At 39.5% G+C, this 16,958-nt stretch overlaps 3 protein-coding genes across 3 annotated transcripts in view; 1 reads left to right on the top strand and 2 right to left on the bottom strand.

Moving 5' to 3' along the window:
* The first annotated feature begins 336 nt into the window (after positions 1–336).
* Positions 337–7,361, top strand: eps8l1a (EPS8 signaling adaptor L1a). Its single transcript, XM_068727838.1, has 14 exons — positions 337–422; positions 1,252–1,369; positions 1,551–1,609; positions 2,372–2,501; positions 3,295–3,383; positions 3,487–3,561; positions 3,643–3,791; positions 3,875–4,084; positions 4,347–4,455; positions 4,546–4,686; positions 4,818–4,956; positions 5,362–5,521; positions 6,486–6,618; positions 6,934–7,361. Exons 2-14 carry the CDS (start codon positions 1,252–1,254, stop codon positions 7,012–7,014), a joined length of 1,593 nt encoding a protein of 530 aa, XP_068583939.1. The 5' UTR covers positions 337–422; the 3' UTR covers positions 7,015–7,361.
* Positions 7,362–8,104: 743 nt separating this feature from the next.
* On the bottom strand, positions 8,105–11,420 carry nme4 (NME/NM23 nucleoside diphosphate kinase 4). Its single transcript, XM_068727839.1, has 5 exons — positions 11,196–11,420; positions 9,912–10,042; positions 9,725–9,826; positions 9,384–9,496; positions 8,105–9,239 (listed from the first exon to the last, which is right to left on the bottom strand). Exons 1-5 carry the CDS (start codon positions 11,341–11,343, stop codon positions 9,119–9,121), a joined length of 615 nt encoding a protein of 204 aa, XP_068583940.1. The 5' UTR covers positions 11,344–11,420; the 3' UTR covers positions 8,105–9,118.
* A 1,202-nt stretch (positions 11,421–12,622) lies between these two features.
* The window catches only part of xpo6 (exportin 6), a 14,736-nt gene continuing 10,400 nt past the window's right edge, over positions 12,623–16,958 (bottom strand). The window contains exons 17-24 of the mRNA XM_068727837.1: positions 16,790–16,958; positions 16,496–16,651; positions 15,864–15,978; positions 15,577–15,748; positions 15,292–15,453; positions 15,085–15,183; positions 14,198–14,428; positions 12,623–13,440 (exon numbers count right to left, since the gene is read on the bottom strand). The exon at positions 16,790–16,958 is cut by the window's right edge and continues 21 nt beyond it. Of these exons, the coding sequence (XP_068583938.1) occupies positions 13,339–13,440; positions 14,198–14,428; positions 15,085–15,183; positions 15,292–15,453; positions 15,577–15,748; positions 15,864–15,978; positions 16,496–16,651; positions 16,790–16,958 (1,206 nt within the window). The 3' untranslated portion in view covers positions 12,623–13,338. The remainder of the gene's footprint in view (positions 13,441–14,197; positions 14,429–15,084; positions 15,184–15,291; positions 15,454–15,576; positions 15,749–15,863; positions 15,979–16,495; positions 16,652–16,789) is intronic.

The following is a 16,958-nucleotide window of genomic DNA, read 5'->3' as shown; positions in this document are numbered from 1 at the left end:
GGGGAGACTGCATTACATTTCTAGAATGTCATGTGTTGCAGGTCACATTAGCCCCTTGGCACAAGCCACAGGCGGTTATTGCTAGACATGCTTATCGTTAGAAAAGAGAAGCTCACAAAGTTGCAAAGAGAAGAATGGGAGGGAGGGAGCGTGTGTGTGTGTGTGTGTGTGTGTGTGTGTGTGTGTGTGTGTGTGTGTGTGTGTGTGTGTGTGTGTGTGTGTGTGTGTGTGTATCAGAAAATCAGAGGAGGGTGAAAGCAACACAGATTATCTGCAAAAGGAAAGCCAGACTCGTTTTTCCTGTTTCCTTCATATCTCAAGAAGGTGGGACGTCCTCGTGTGTCTTCACTCAGTGCTCATATAACTCAGCACGAGGACTGGTCTCTGTGCCCTGGATTTAAAGACTCAAACCGCACTAAAAGGTACAGTGATGTATCTAGATTCTATGTGTTAATGTTATGCAAACAGAGTGTGCGTTTGTGTGACTGTTTATGTGTGTTTGAGAGACCAGTACACCTGTGCAGTTTGTGTCAGTAATATGGTGCTCAGAGGAGACTTTTGAAGCAGCTTCACTTTATCTTGATACATTAGAATATTTCATAATTTGTTATTGCGTGAAGGGATTTTTCTGTGTAATGTGAATTTTATGAGAAATTGTTGATGATTGAAATAGTTTATACCATATTTACTGCTTTAACAGTATGTTGGAAGACGAGGGATGACAGAGGAAAGGCAGGAAGATGAACAAAAGAGATATCAAAGCTACAATGTGTTTGCAAAGCAAACACTTGTGATGAACTTTTGTATTCAGCTGGCACAGTTTCTTGAGCAAGTTTTGGTGGTTGTGTCATCTGCATACCATGCATCTGATGTCAGTGGTTTTTCCTGTCGTGCGCATCAGTCACTCACATGCACACCAAAGTACGAGTGTAAATACTCAGCATTCTTACAATCAGCTTGTGGAATGTGGCAATAATGAACTCTCATTCATCATTTTTGACTATATTCAAACATATATAGACAAGTCAAAATAGAAAAGTAAAAAACGTTTAAGAACATTAAGTAATAAATAATGTGATAACATATAGTGGGATAATGCATTTCCCAGAAAACAGGAAATGAAGCGTTAGGACCATCAGAGAAAAGGTGAAATACCGGTAAACATTTACGTAAAGTTTATTATAGTATGAGCATTATCCCCTATTGTGTGTATACGCATGATTTGACTCTGTCTGCATCCACACACAACAGATGTCTGCACTACCGCCTCCGGTGGCCCCCAGAAGGTATTCAGGGGTCCGAGTCATGTTAATTCCAGGGGAGCAGCTTCCTCCTGGTGGCCTGCCCATCTACACACATTTTGACAAAGGTACAGTATATTAATCTGCCTAATGTGTGTGTGTATATGTGTGAGCATGGGCTGTATGTGATGCATTTTCATTCTCTTCGCACGCTATCCTGCTTCTTGCTATTGACATAATACAGCAGGCTTTGTGTTTTTGTACAGGTGTCAATTTTTGCTTTAATGGCTTTGTTCTTCCTCCGCTCAGAGAATGGTGCCATTGGGGAGTCAAATTATACATCGATACTGAATGCAGAGAGAGAATTGGTACGTACTTGCATAGATAATTTTGTATGTGTCTATGCGTGTATACTGACTAAAGGGTTTGCGTACAAAGCTTACAAATAATGAATAATAGCTTAAAGTCAAAAGAGAGCAGGAAGCAACCCGTGCAAAACATCTTAAAAAAAAGTGTGTTGTCCCATATCATTTATAAACCACATTCTGTATTTATGCAAAATCAAGACAGCAACCTTTGTCTATACACTAGAAGAAACATCACAGCAGTGATAATAAGGTGATATAGATGATCAAAATGAAATATTTGCATTTTTAAGTTTGTCGAAAATGTATATCTTTAGCATACTGGTAACAAAGTCTTGAAGTTTGTCTTTAAAGTGTTGTTTTTATTTTGAATAGAGGACAGCAACATATGTTAATATAAAATATTTAACGCATTGTCACAATACTAATGTAAACAAAATGACATAATTTTCAACTTTTAGTTAACTTTTCTGTGTTTACAGATATTACAATTAACCACTAACTTCTAGCAGCCCTACAATGGCTAGTCCAACTAATTGGAAAGAGTTAGAAAAATAATTGCTATAAAAAGAGGTAACGGGGATTATTTCTTTGTTTTTTAAACTTTAACAAGAGCCTGTAACAGATTAATTTAATTCATTGTATGCTTGACCCAGTAATAACTTGTTAAATTACCAGTAATATGAACTGTGAACTATGAACTTATCAAAACGCCTTTCTGTAAGTCGCTCTGGTAAATGGCTAATACATACAGTATTTTTGCAGGAGTTTATGAACCACTGCTTTGATGACGTGGAACGTTTCATGGCACGCTTGCAGCAGACAGCTGAGGCCCAGAGTGTTCTCAACCAAAGGAGCAAAAAGAGAAGCAGAAAGAGCAAGAAGGACCAAGATGGTGAGAGTTGTTCTTCCATTCTAACTAACTACTGTAGTCATAGTTTAATTAGTGTGGTCTAAATAAAAGAAATACTTTTAATGTTATATTGAAGGTAGGTTTGAAGAAGTGCAGATCAATTTGTGGCAGAGTTGAAAAGTCGGTGGTGCTTGGCAGGAGATTGATGAATGGGTGGCTTCTGGTGGAGGTAGGAAGCTGGAGACAAAGGGTAAATATTGACACACTATTTTAAGCGCTGGAAGATGGTCAACAGGCAGGGTGCCAAAAAAATCTTCAGATAATTGCCAAATCCTTGCCTGCAGAAAAGCACGTACAAGAAACATGACAAAGAAGTTGTTGGAGCTGGGGCCAAGTCAATCCGGAAAGATTAAGAAGCTCCACTAAAACAATATATGTATTCTACATTTCAACATATTTAAACTTGCTTCATTTACCCGTTTGAAATAGAAATAGAAGATTGTTATTAGTCACCACCACTGGCTTTGTTTTATGGGAGTACTGCGAGAACAAGCACTCCTCACCTTTACTGTTTTTGTTATTCTTTTCCATTATTCATTTATTTTCCGAAAAGTGTTGACAAATGCTATTCAACTTGCACTTGGCAGCTTGCAAAATGTTCTTAATAATGAAATAACTCAACAAATAATACTGACACCAGCTCATATCAAGTTCAAATCAATGCATGCACAATAACAACAGTGATCGTGGTGGAGTTATGCGCTTCCTGTTAATCATTAAGTAGGTATGTGTATCCTGTTAAGTTGTAGCTGTGATTATGCTTCTCTGTGTGCAGATGATTTGTTGACCCTGAAAGCTTGCCCTCCATCAGAGGAAGAATTTGTGGACCTCTTTCAGAAAATCAAGTACTCCCTCAGTCTGCTGGTGAGTAGTCGTAATAGAGCGTTGATTAACTCTGGAAATGTACAATTTTGATAAAACGGCTGAATACGAAAAGGTAAATGACCCAATTTGCTGGTTTATTTAGGACCGTCTCCAGTCGTCCATTGCACAGCCTGATGCACCAGAGCTGCTGCATCACATCTTTGCACCTCTGAGACTGGTGAGGCTTCTCATGTTTCTTTTAGTAGATGATCTCATTCTCTCTGCGATACTGACTGTAGCAACCCTCTCTGTTTTACAGATGGTGAAAACCACGGGGGGGCCAGCGTTAGGAGCATCGGTGGTCAGTCCTGCTATGACCAGTGGTGCTGTTTCACTGCTCCAGGACCATCTGATTGAAGAGGAAAAGGAGCTGTGGACTTCATTAGGGCCCAACTGGACTTCACCCTGGTATGTGTGTTTATGTGTATTCGTGTGTGTAAATCTTGGTTTGAGAGTGTTGCTCTAACATTATCCTCTTGCCCTCTTTTCAGTTTGAACCTCAATGTGTCTGTACCTCCATACTCACCTGTCTTCCTGGATGGGTGGAAGCCTCAGGCCTATAACTCAACAGGCCAGCTTTTCGAAGATCCCATCGAGTCACAGCACAAACAAGACGCTTTCAGGGAAAGTAGGGAGGCACGACTTCCACAGAACCAAGTTCGACAGACAGCGGAGCATCCTGGTGAAGGCGATGCTGAAATGTAAGTCCGTAGGCCTCGGAAAAAGCATTACAGAACAAGGTATAATTATAGCAGAAGTGACAATGCCAACCAATTCCCAAATGTCTGCTATTAACGGTATATTGCCTCATAAAATCCATCTGGAGGTTATAAAGTCTGAGAACAACGCATGTCAATTTCTCAAATTAGAGATTGAGATTACTGACATGTGACTCCTTTTTGTTAATGGTGTTCTTTTTTTCTTTACATGTTGCTTATCTTTTAAACGACACTTCTATTTCAGAGAAGGAAATGGGCTCCCACCAGAGGGTGACAGACTTTACTGCTGCAGTTATGACTTTGTGGCTAGAAACAGCAGTGAACTCTCTGTGCTACAAGGAGAAACCCTAGAGGTACACATCCATAATTAGAATTAGAGACCCACCTGTAAAAGTAGATGTATTCTTCCACTGTATCACAACACTTGACGGATCTTTCTTTAGGTCATTGATTCATCAAAGAGATGGTGGAAGTGTCAAAATCGCTTTGACCAGATAGGATTTGTCCCCTCTAATATCCTGGAGCCTCTGTCTGCTCTGAACAACACTGGGAGAAGCAGCCCAGTGGTCCGCAGAGAGTCAAAGGTACAAGAACAGACACAACACACACATACAGAGCGCTGTTGTTTGTCAGTGCTTCAAATATTGCACGTACTGTGGCTTTTTGCCTCATGCAATCTCACTGTTTTGTATTCATTCCTACTTTTCCACAACAGAAGATGCCCATGTCCCCTCCGACAAAGTACTTCTCATACGCTCCATCAAGCTCAGTCAGCACCAGTCCGATAGCCACAAGCCCAATGCGACCACAGAGCATGGTTTTACCATCAATACAGGGAGAAGACAATGACCGAGGTAACATGCACATACATGTTGAAATCATACATGTTGTGTCAGCAAACAAACACAAGAGGGACTTGTTAGAATATCAAAATTCACACACATATTGAATCCCAGGAGCTTCTTAAGTGCCATGCTTCCACTGCTGGTTCCCTATAACACATGTCAGATGGACACTGAAGTCTTTGACACAATAGCATAATGGTTAGTAAATTGTGTCAGCTCTTAACTGATAACTGGCCCTGAACAGACCTCTTTCTATGTGGTGTGTCTAAAGATCATCAGATATGTTGTTAACACCTTCCATGCACATTTATCATATTAAACATAACTCAACCCTGGAGATTGAGCACTGATCTTGAATTGGAGAAATGTAACACTTCGATAGCAAATTAAGTTTTGTCTGTATTATATTTGCAGTCCTGATAGTGAATGATGAGCTTCTTCAGCGGTTAGCTGGGAAAAGCAACTCAGTCCGTCCGCCTGTGGTCCCCCGCACAGCTGACACTACTCCCCTGAACTACCACTCACCGTCTGCCGAAGTGGAGGCCTGGCTAACCACCAAGGGCTTCAGTCAACAGTGAGTGCACTCTGTTAGAGGAAACTCCAGCTCAGACAAAAACCTGATTCAGAACGATACTAGTTTGTAGAACTTATTAGTTCATTTATAGCCTTGTTCTCAAGATCCACCAGGAAAATCAAGTGATTATCACATTCAAAATGTCTAAGACCAGTTGTGTGCCTAAAATAATCAATATATGCATTTTCTTTCACTAATGATATTAGCTTAGCTTTACTAAATTGAATGAGGGGTGCTTATTGGACACGTGGGTGCTGTGGACTTGAAGAACAATGAGGGAAATTAAATCAAAGAAATCTAAACAGTCTGTTACATTATACATGCAACACAAGCAGCAGCTGATTTTATTTAGTGCACAATAGCGCCGCCAACTGTCCCTGCCATGTTTATGTATTGCAATTTAAAGTTACTATGAGGAACTTATAACTGGTTATGGTCTCATTTTAATAATGATGCCTATAATAAATAAAGTACACCGTGAGTACTGCACAGGCTCAAGAAGACCCAGGTCGTATAGCTGCGCCCGCTAAAGGGAAGGGAGCCACGGGAGAACCAAGACTGCACAGGGCAGACTGTCAGACCCTGCTGCAGTACAATGAGAGGTTCTCTAAAGAGACGGTTAGAAACACTGCTGATTTTGTCCACAGAGACCGCCAAAATCAACACATAATGAGAGTTCCTCATTGTAGCAGTAGCTGTGAACAGGGGTACATTGAAGTTGAACTTAAACAGTCAGCTAGGAGGACATTGAGGACACTGAGGGACACTTTTACAACAAGAAAACAAAGAAGTGACTCTTAAGGGAAGATACGTTTATATGTTCATTAGATTATTCTAATTTACACAACTGGATTCTTATCTGACAAAGGTACTCATATCCAGGTTATAGGTGAATGTTTGACAATGAAAGCTCTTTTAAGCTGAACAGACACACTGATTGTGTCGCTTCTTCCTCCTCTTTCAGGACAGTTCAGAGACTGGGCATTTTAAATGGAGCACAGCTTTTTTCCCTGAAAAAGGAGGAGCTCCGCACGGCGTCACCAGAGGAAGGTGCAAGAGTCTACAGCCAAATTATGGTGCAGAAGGCCCTTCTCGAGGTTTGTCCAGTGTTTTTGTGTGTGTGTTTGTTTATGCGTTTACTGTTGATGTGTGTGTTTGTGAGGTTATGCACGGGTTGTTTGCTTCGCCTTGAATTATGCACAGATTACATTGACTAAAGATTATTAACCTTTCAACTTACAAAACCACAAAATGCCCATTACTTCCTAAAGAGCTCATAGCTAGTTGCATTTTACAGTTGTTAATTACTAGAAAGCCTTCTTGTTCTTGGTCTGGTACTAAAGGAATTTCATAAATTAATATTAATATCAATATTTCTTTGTTAAACACATTTTATCTTGTATCCTACTCAGGATGTGCGCAAAGCTACCGAACTAGAGACGGCGATGGAGAAGCAAAAGCTGAAGATTGGCCTGAAATCTGAGAATGATTAGTGTGACGGAGCTCTCAAACATTCACTCATACAAATCAATGGAGATAACTGTAATGTTGCATATACAGCTGGATGCACAGAGGGATCTTGCAGATGGATTTTAATAATTAATGCTGTTATATCTATGTGCTACAGATTCTTCAACATAAGCAAGCTGTGTTAAAAGTAAAGCTCCCTCACTAATACTACTATTAGGGATTTCTACATCTCACCAGAGTTTTACTATTTTTACCATTAGGTAACATTATACTTATTACAATTGCATTGTTTCTATCATCCTTTGTTTAGGCAATATCTGAAAAATGCAATTCAATAAACCTTATAACATTCTGAAGATTAGATTTACATGTTAACAACAATGGACTGAAACTACTTTTTTGAGCTACAAGAAGTGAATTTGGTTACAGCTGTTTATGACTCAGTATAGTCAGATGTTCGATTGTTTCTGTGTTTTTATTGCTTGCATATCTATCAGTTAAGATAAATCCCTTGTTGCAGACAGATGTGGTTTTAGACCAAATACACATTCAACTGATACATGAAGAATACACAAATTCAGTTTGACTCTTTGTGTAAAGTCTTAAATGTTTCTGATTCTGTGTTTTTCATTGTGACTTCAGCTGTGGAGAATATCATGACATAATGTACAATGCTGACAATTTATTGGCTTGAATAAAACTTAAATTGTGTGTATTTTTGTACCATATCTATGAGTTTACTGCTACCCTTCTTTCCATATTCTGTTATATGATCAAAACATACAATTTCAAATATATACATATGTTTGAAGAATCCTAGATAAGTAATTGTATAAGTGGTATTGGGTGCAGCAGACTGAAGTCATTTTTTCAGCTGTATGAAGAATTAATAAAGTGACACACTGACGACGTCAACATACATGAAATCTAAATCATTCAGTGTTCATTAATAGCAGGCGTATATCATCATGATAATACTTGAGTACATTTTTTAACTGACAGCAACAGCACATTTTACAAATAACACTGACCAGAGGTTCAATGTTCTAGTGTAAACATTGATTATTTGATTTTGGGTAGACTACGAACTATTTCCATTTCAGACGTACAAAGTTTTGTACTTGCAACCACTCTCTTTTTTAATTTATTTCTTCTTTTAAAACAGAGGTAGGAAGATTACTTTACAATTCTAATTACATACATGTACTTGATTTACATACAATTGACACAATTTCAGTCAAGTAGAAAAATTACACACATAGTTCAACACTTAGCTAAAAATGTTTTTAGTGTGCTTATTATTTCCAAAACAACTCTACTACATACTATGTTTTGTAAAACAACATAAAAGTATAGATTTCACTTATTATTTATCATTAATTCACAGCAAGGCTTTGTTAAAATATGTCATATAATTCTGATTTTCTTTGTGATGACATTTTTTTTGCAATATCTTGTGAATCTATTAGCCTTCGGGAGCTGTGCAAGAATCACATATAGAGCAGCTAGTGGGTGAAAGTAATGAATCTGTGACAACTTGTCAAATCAAATTAAATCTTACTTTTGTTGTTTGCTTTGTTGCTCAATAGTACTTAAATCTGATATGTTAAAAAATAAATCATATTGATCGTTAATGTTAGACCTGCTTTTAGTCAGGTGCACATATGTTAGCTGCAAATTAGGTCACAATTCATGCATCTGTCATTCAGGTTTAATTAAGTTAATCCACTATGGCTCCACACTGCACCTCAATGTTTTGCATATATTAATAAAATACATCTATTCGATTACTACACACATCTCATCCTGACACAAAAGGCCAAACCCCTCCTGCTGTCGGTGTTCAATGAAGGAGGTCACAGCTATGCATTTATGTGTGTAGTTGCTAATATATTTTGATTTATAGAAATAGAAAAAAAATACTCGGTCACATTTGTTTAAACATAAATCTTTGTGACTCTAAGTGCACTTATTGAGGTAAATCATTTGATAGGAACACTGAAAATGACTTATCTTTTTTTCAATTACTGTCACAAGAGACAGACCTTTGAGCAGCAGGAGAAGAGGTAGTATTACTGATTCTCGCTGCGTCCGGGTCTTAGTCATAGGCTGTATGTCTTAGCGTCTTCACACCTCACAGGTGATGGTCTGGTCACAGCAGTCCCAGTTCAGGAGCTCCTTTCTCTGAAACCACAGCTGGATCTCCCTCTGTGCCCCCTCCAGTGAATCACTGGCATGAACCACATTCCTTTAAATGACCAACACACATCCTTATTTTACCTCCAACACAGAAACATCACATGCAATATCAAGAAGGTGGCGGTGTCATGAGGTTGTTGTTTAACCCTGAAACTTACTTTACACAAAATTAGATCAAATGACATCCTGTTACCTGCTGACATGAAAGCTGAAATCTCCTCTGACTGTGCCTGCCTGGGCCTCCGCTGGGTTAGTATGTCCCACCATTGTCCGTGTCGTCTGGACTACCTTGTGCCCTTCCCACACCTAAATGAAAATAAAAGAAGTCACATAAAGCACACACAAAAACAGGATATTCAAGACTTGCAGAAATTTGTAGCAGATTTACAACACAGAGATTCTGTGTATTTTGATTTATAGGATATTCTAGCATTCGTTTTTGAAAACACACCTTTTATGTCTGTCAACCTTTTGAAAACGTAGATTGTTTTTTTTAAATACAGGAGTATCCCAGAAGCATAGAGACGCCCTCACCATAACAACAACAGGCCCTGAGGTCATGTATTCCAGCAGCCTGGGGTAGAAGGGTTTAGTCCTCATTTCAGAGTAGTGCTGAGACAGGAGATCATCAGACACCTTCCCAACAGAGACAGCTATAGAAATTAAACAGAGAACACACCACAATAACAACACCAAACACATTTATTTCAGACTTCTTTACCTTCAACATTTTCAGTCCAACCAGCTTGAAGCCCCGCTGCTCAAACCGCTGTATTATTTGTCCTACAAGACGACGTTGAACTCCATCTGGCTTTACAGCAATAAGAGTCCGTTCCCTTATGTCTGGAATAGCTGGTGGGGCAGACACCAAACAGAGTAGAAACAGACAAAGTAAAAACACTACATATACATATTGGCATTAAAATATACTTAAAGCACTCAAAATGGCCAAATTTTGAAATAGATATATTCTAAGTATTGATGCATTAATGTGTAAGCAAAGCTGCTAATTTCAGATACTTTATATGCTGTTCGGTAGCTTAATCTTGACCAATATCCGTTTTTAGTTGATTATTATTTTGTATTAACAATCTGAATTTTCGAAGTAACCAACCAAAACAGACAAAAAAATATATAGTGGCGTAAAAAGTACAAGCCTACAAGGAAGAGGACAAATATTTACTCAAAGTCTCCAACGTGCAGGGGGACGTCCAATACACACACACACACACACACGCACGCACACACGCACGCACGCGCACACACGCACATCGGTTTGCAAACACAGATGAACTACCCTCTAAGAGCAGAATGAAATAGGCACATCAGATATTGTATGTACTATGTATTTAGATACATTGTTGCGCACAGAACAGCAGCTGCAATAGGAGCTAATGAATGACTGCATGCAATCAATTACATACACGCGTGACCCGCCACGAGAGGAACTCACGCATCTAACATGAAAACTGTCTGTGCCAGTAAAGTAGGACGAATCATTGAGTAGCTGGATTGAAGTTTCCTTCCGAGCAGAAAGGTTCTGGTGACGTTGCCTACTGTGCTTTGAGTATTACGCAGAATACGCGCAGGTTCCAGATTACGCACACCGCAGGTCACTGTTTCACCAGCATATCTTTGTCCCTCTAACCTAGCTCCAGGTCATGACCCCGTGAGCTTGGCAAGCAAATTTGTTTTCGTAAATTCGTTTCGTTTGGCGCAAATAAACTCGAGGTGTAGTTTTTTTTCCTGACTCAATGTTAATAATGTTCAACCAACTATTTAAATCTGAAGAAACACGTGTGTATGTCATCATTACATGTTCAAAGCCGTCAGAGTTCTTAGGTTAATCGGTACATTTTTGAGGTAAACATTAAGTCAAATGTCAAAGTGTCATTTAGTCCTTTGAGAAAAATAAAAAAGTCGCAGTGTGAGTGTGTTAGGAGAATAGAAATGTACAACAGTAAAATCGACGTCCTTACCGAGCAGTTGATATAAATTCACTTACTTGATTTGCTCCTGTGTCCAGCAGCTCCGTCTCCACCTAGCAGCGCATTGGGAAACGCAGCTGACAGCAGACTTTTGGTGTTTCCTTGATTCCCTGAATAAAACTGTTGGAGAATTCTCTTAAAAACGCACCGCTGCAACAGGACCATGGCTTCACGTGTGTTTAGTCCGCCTGTCGAGATAGAAGTCAACCCTTCTCAATCAAAACTCACGAGTCATCCCCCTGTCTGCCAACCTCCCCCTGATTGTTTGACTCCAGTGAGGACAGATGTTTGCCTGCTACTTTTAGTTTAAAATAAGTACATAAATAAAAATATAATCCAGCACTGACCAAGAATTCAGACATTTGTCACGTGTACGAATGTATTTATCATTGGATTTAAGAAAGGTACACTGATGCAGTTTTTTCAACTAGAGCTTTAAGAATATTATTAAAGTTCTACTTTCAAGCTTAATATCAAAACCACATTTTCATAAAGTTGGTAGACTTGCAAGAAACAAAAAACAAAAAAGGTATAAATTTGATGCACCAGAGGCATATAGGACCTGTTATTTTCAACTCCAAAACTAATGGATCCTACAATTCCCACAATGCAACTCAAGAGTGTGTTCTTCAAACACTCCAAGCTCCACACTGTTTGTAAAGCAGGTTAGGGTTATAGTCTCAGACTTGACAGCTCCAGAAGACGTACAATAAAAAAGGCGTTAAAGTCCTAATGAATAGGCTGCAGTCATCTTGAGGTGTAAAATTGGTAAAATAAAACTAAACCACATGAAAGTTGTAGGAATTTCAAGACTTCTTTCTCCTTTGCCAATGATAACATTTACATTTTTACATTAAAAGACATAATTAGCATCAACATGAGAGTTTGAGCCACAAATAAGCTCTAATCACACTGGGCGAATCCAGCTATCAAATCCATTAGTTCTGTTCACCTGTAGGTTGTGCCGTCACATTATCCTGCAGCCTGTTTCTTTAATATCGTAGCATTACTATGCTGGTTCAGTTATCATAACTGAACCAGCATTTGCCTTCAGCATCGGGAGCCAAGAACAGCTGTGGAGATGCAAAAACATCTAAACCCGTGGATAGACAGCAACACACACCAACATTACAGCTCCAATCCTCACTGAGGTCAACCTACAGAAAAGCTGAAGCAACTTTTAATATTGAGTTGGTGGAGTTGTTTCACCAACTGTGAAGATGTTTAATTGTTCTTTCTGTGCTGATGCTTCCTATACGTCCTCAGCATTTGTCACATGTGACACATTAAACCTGCTGTTGATGCTTCATATCTGTCAAAGGCTTTCGCAATTCTCAAAATTAAAATCTGCTCTGCATTATCCATCAGTTCTGTGAAGACTCAAACCAACAATTTGATTATCGGTGCACGTGTTCTAAAATAAAATAAAAAAAAAAAGATGTAATTAAGTTAAAAGGGATTTTAAAAAGTCATTGACAAGTGTAAAGCGAAACAGTGTAAACATACAGAAAAGTCTTAAATCTCTTTATACAACCATTATTCTTCAAGCAATACTGTGACAACACTGCAAAAGTTGGGCACATAGATCAATATAAACATGAAGTAATCAATACCTGAATTTTACTAAAAAAGCACTTTATTAATCAAGCAAGTTGTCTCTTTATCAGAATGGAATGATATGAAAGATCTTAAGTTGAGAATCCGTCTCCTTTGGAGATGAAAAAAATTGAAGGCAAAATGAATAAAAGCAGACATTTTAAAAACTCAAAATGAGTTGAAAGTGCTCAGTCCCAGCCCAGCTTTGTCGCCGACGCGTGGGAAAGAAGGCCTGGCTCAGACTGCTCCAGGTCTGGGCAAAAGCCGACTGCAGACCAGGTTTCATTTCTTGCCAAAAATATCATTGGCAACACATTAGGAGGGTGCTGTTAAAAATAAAAAAAAAATGATGCGCCAACCTTCTACAGTAGAGATCAAAGAAATACATCAGCAGCATCCTCAACCTCCCCATTTCTCGACAATACGATGCGTGTTGTTCCTTCCTATTACTTTGAATAGGCGGAGCAACGCCGGATTGGAGAAGGAGTGTTGGGCAAAGTGGTCAGCACAGGCAGTCCTTGAAGATCATAGTTGATGTACGGAGTGGTTCGAGCAGTCATTGTGCTATAGCTTAATGGTGCCAGTCGGCAGGCTACTGTTACACAGTCTGTAGTAGCGAAGGTCATTCACCAGTCGCTGCACGCTTTGAGTGAACGAAGGCAAGTCCTTGAGAAAGAAGAGAGAAGTTGAACATGAATATCAATTTACACAAGTCGATGATGTTTGGAGTGCAAAGAAGAGGAAATCAACATTCAACACAACAGGCAAATGGGAATGTACTGGTGCTAAGGGTGAGACGTCACCCACTGGTTTGTGCACTACAGTTTTGAAGCCTTGAGTTCGGCATTTTGGCCGTCGCCATCTTGTTTTGTGGCACGAGAGGGTGGATCCAAGTACAGCCGAATGCTGAATAACAAATTTTTAGGAGACCACAACGATCACAATTTACTTTAGTGAACTGACATCACACTGTGAAAGTGTTAAAGTTACAAGACGAAAACACGGACAACTCCGTGAATAAATAACAATAGGCATTAAATTAAATGGAAAAAACAAAAAACAAACAAAGGCCAAAACAACCAAAACTGATCTCACTATTTGGTGATGAAACAAAATCAGGGAGTGTCAATCACAAGGTAGCTCCGCCCTAAAACAGAACCTGCTTTATTGTCTATTTTACACTCTAAATGGACCATGATTTACTAAATGAACATCATGATGTATCGCAGAAGACTTGAAACTAGCGATTGAGCAAAAAGTCTGCACAATACCATACCATGGTAACCTATTAGGTAAATGATAACAAACCCCACAGGTCACTGCATACATCAGCATTGAAGCTGTGATTTCAGAATAATTAAGTTAAGTGGAAAGAAAAACAATGTTAATGAAAAAAATAAATAGTATGAATAATAATTCGTACCCGTTCAAGCTTGAAGTTGCGTGCTAGAACAGCTCGTTGGCTGGAGTCCACACCCTGGCAGCCGTTGAGGAACTCTGGCATGAAGGCCGAGTAGAAGGCGTCAAAGTCGACAGAGGCCATGTTGTAAATAGCGAGGGTGATTTCCTCCTGAAGAAGGTCGTGACTTTTGTGAAGAAGGACCTGCAGCAGCACGTTGATGAAGTGGAAGAGCATCGAGGTCCGGAAAAGCTTCTAAAGTAAAATGAAGTAATGACAACGGTTATAAGCACTCACTGTTGGTTTTAATAAATAACAGTGTGTAGATACAGGTCTTAATCGAAACAGTTGAATCCTTTCATCACGGATATATTGTGCGAGAGTTCGGTTTAATTCTTTCCCTGGGTTCTGAGATGTTGTGCAGGGCCATCTGTTGCTCATAATGGACAGATTTGTATTCTTTTTTATGTTTGTTTCTCTTACATTTTTGTGTATTATATCTGAAACATCAAAATACTTCCTATAGTAATCACAGGAAAGAAGAACAAAAGGCCACACTGATCTGAGCTCTGCCACTATGTGTTCTCGGTCCTCCTGATTAATGACTAGATTTAATTTGTCAAAGAGAGGCAAACTAAAAAAAAAAAATATACATATATTGATAACTTCTATAATGTAACAAGCTTTTTATTGTAACATAAACAAAAAAAATGGCCGCAGCTATGACTCCTTTTGCCTGCAAGAGGTGACATCGACATTTTACATCTGCATGTCCCTTCTTGTAAATGCTGTAGGTGGAGGTAGAGTATCAGAGTCGATCTGATAATGATTGAAAAGTTTCCCCTTGAGAACAATCTGCAGACTGGTAAAAGAGAATGAGTGAAATTTAGAATTTGAAAAGCTCAACTTACTCTGTGATACAACTTGTGTTTGCTGTTCAGTGACTCCAAATAACAGAGATTCTGCTTGAAGATGTGGATATCAGGCTGCAGGAAAGACTGTCCAAAAGCCTGTTTAAGACATTTCAGCAAAAGTCAGGAAATATAGTGGATAGATTCAACCATAACTCAAAAAGGTATGATGGTGATTAAAACACATGTATATACACACACACACACCTGCATGGCAGCTGTGAACTGGGCCTCATTTTCCATGGTATCTTCAGCAGCTCCTCTTTGGACACTTGTTAAGACTGACGTTTTAAAGAAGTACCTCCAGTTTTGGTGAAGTATTTGGTATAGCAGCTCAAACATCTCTACCTTGACGTCTGGGGAAGACCGCTATCAACAACAAGAGAATAAATGACTGTTATCCAGGACATTGGTATAAGTGACACCACAAGTGCTGGCAGGCTAATCAAGCCAACAAAATCAAACTCCAGAATGAATCTTTATGCAACTGACCTCTGCCACAACCGGGTACACCTGCTCCATGCACAAGGAGAGGATATTGGGCAGGAAGGGCTTGAAAGCTTGACCGGGCTCTTGCACGACCACCTGTAGGATCTTCAGGAACTTCTGTACCACTCTACACCCTGCACTGCCCTCTTGCAAAATACTGGCTGCCAGCTGTTCCCTGGAGCACATAGAAGGGACATTACATGAATTAGTGTCAATAGTGATATCAGCATTTTCAGTGTTTGCCCCATGCCATTTAAACCTGTATTCATCTAGACAGGGCGTAATACTACCTGGTGAACATGCTGAGGAACGTGTGGATGATCTGTCCTGTGAAGGCAACACCCATCTGTACTCGCAAAGCCTGAAACAGCGTCAAGAAGAAGGCCAGCATCTCATCGGTCACATCTGGGAAAGAGAAGTGACAATTAAACAGCTGGCCAGTCAACCTGTTGTGACTAAGTTAGTTGAGGTCTTCAGGATTTAAAAAAAAAAAAAAATACTATTTATACTAAGTATTATTACTCGAATTTAGTCAAAACAGCTATCAATTATTTATATGCAAACAAAGTATGGCTTTGTACTGAACATGGGACATCCTCAGTGATAAAGTACGTAACCAATAGGACTACAGTATACAAGGTGCTACAGCAGAGATTATGGAACTGTCACTTCAATCGAGACATGTTTAGAATATAAAACGGTGTGGATCCGTTCTTTTGTTACAGGAAGTGTTACCACAATGCGTGTACTACTAGGAGGCCGAGTGATATCTCTACACATTTGCCCAGGTACAATGTGCACAGGGATAGGCCTCAGTCCCCTGTGACAGGACAAGTAACTACAGAAGAAGTGAGGGAATGGGTTGGATCATCGTCACACTGTGATCAAATTATTAACACTAACTGTAGATAGAGACACCGACCTGGCTGCTGAATAAACACTGGGAACAGGCTGAGGGACACTTGGACAGACTCCTGGAGACTCTGGTAACAGATCTGACGTGATTTGGTGGATTCCCCAGAGATGCTGTCCACTAGATCTCTAAGCACAGGCAGGGTCTGATGTATCACTGCTTTCACTGGAGAAGAAAAAAGGTGGTGAGAGAACACTCTTTAGAGCAGGTCAAAAGAATGGCAGGGTGTGAAAAAGGCTGTCAGTACAATTAAAAAAAAAAACACAGCTAGAATGACAAAACAAAAGGAGAAAAAATACTGACTGTTATCCAGATCGGGTTGCCGTGGAGTAATGTTTACTGTCCCTCTTATCCCCTTATACTCTCGAGTGAGTGCTGCCAACAGGCTGGCATGGTTGCTGGAGCGTGTTTGCCATTGCTGCTCACTTTCTGGTAAATTTGGCCACGGGAGTAGCAGCATGTTGGACAAAGT

The sequence above is a fragment of the Cebidichthys violaceus genome, unplaced genomic scaffold, assembly GCF_023349555.1.
Source record: "Cebidichthys violaceus isolate CVI_PGR_0920_01 unplaced genomic scaffold, fCebVio1.0.p SCAF_40, whole genome shotgun sequence".
Classification (NCBI taxonomy): Eukaryota; Metazoa; Chordata; class Actinopteri; order Perciformes; family Stichaeidae; genus Cebidichthys; species Cebidichthys violaceus.
The sequence above is the reverse complement of the archived record's forward strand: the minus strand, read 5'-3'. Positions and strand labels throughout refer to the sequence as shown.

Coding starts and splice junctions, on each gene's coding strand:
- nme4 (XM_068727839.1), bottom strand. CDS start 11,343: ATGGTCCTGTTGCAGCGGTGCGTTTTTAAGAGAATTCTCCAACAGTTT. Junction 9,827..9,911: donor TTGGACTGAAAATGTTGAAG/GTAAAGAAGTCT, acceptor TCTGTTGGGAAG/GTGTCTGATGATCTCCTGTC. Junction 9,240..9,383: donor TTCAGCTTTCATGTCAGCAG/GTAACAGGATGT, acceptor GGTCATTTAAAG/GAATGTGGTTCATGCCAGTG.
- eps8l1a (XM_068727838.1), top strand. CDS start 1,252: ATGTCTGCACTACCGCCTCCGGTGGCCCCCAGAAGGTATTCAGGGGTC. Junction 3,384..3,486: donor AGTACTCCCTCAGTCTGCTG/GTGAGTAGTCGT, acceptor TGGTTTATTTAG/GACCGTCTCCAGTCGTCCAT. Junction 3,562..3,642: donor TCTTTGCACCTCTGAGACTG/GTGAGGCTTCTC, acceptor TCTGTTTTACAG/ATGGTGAAAACCACGGGGGG.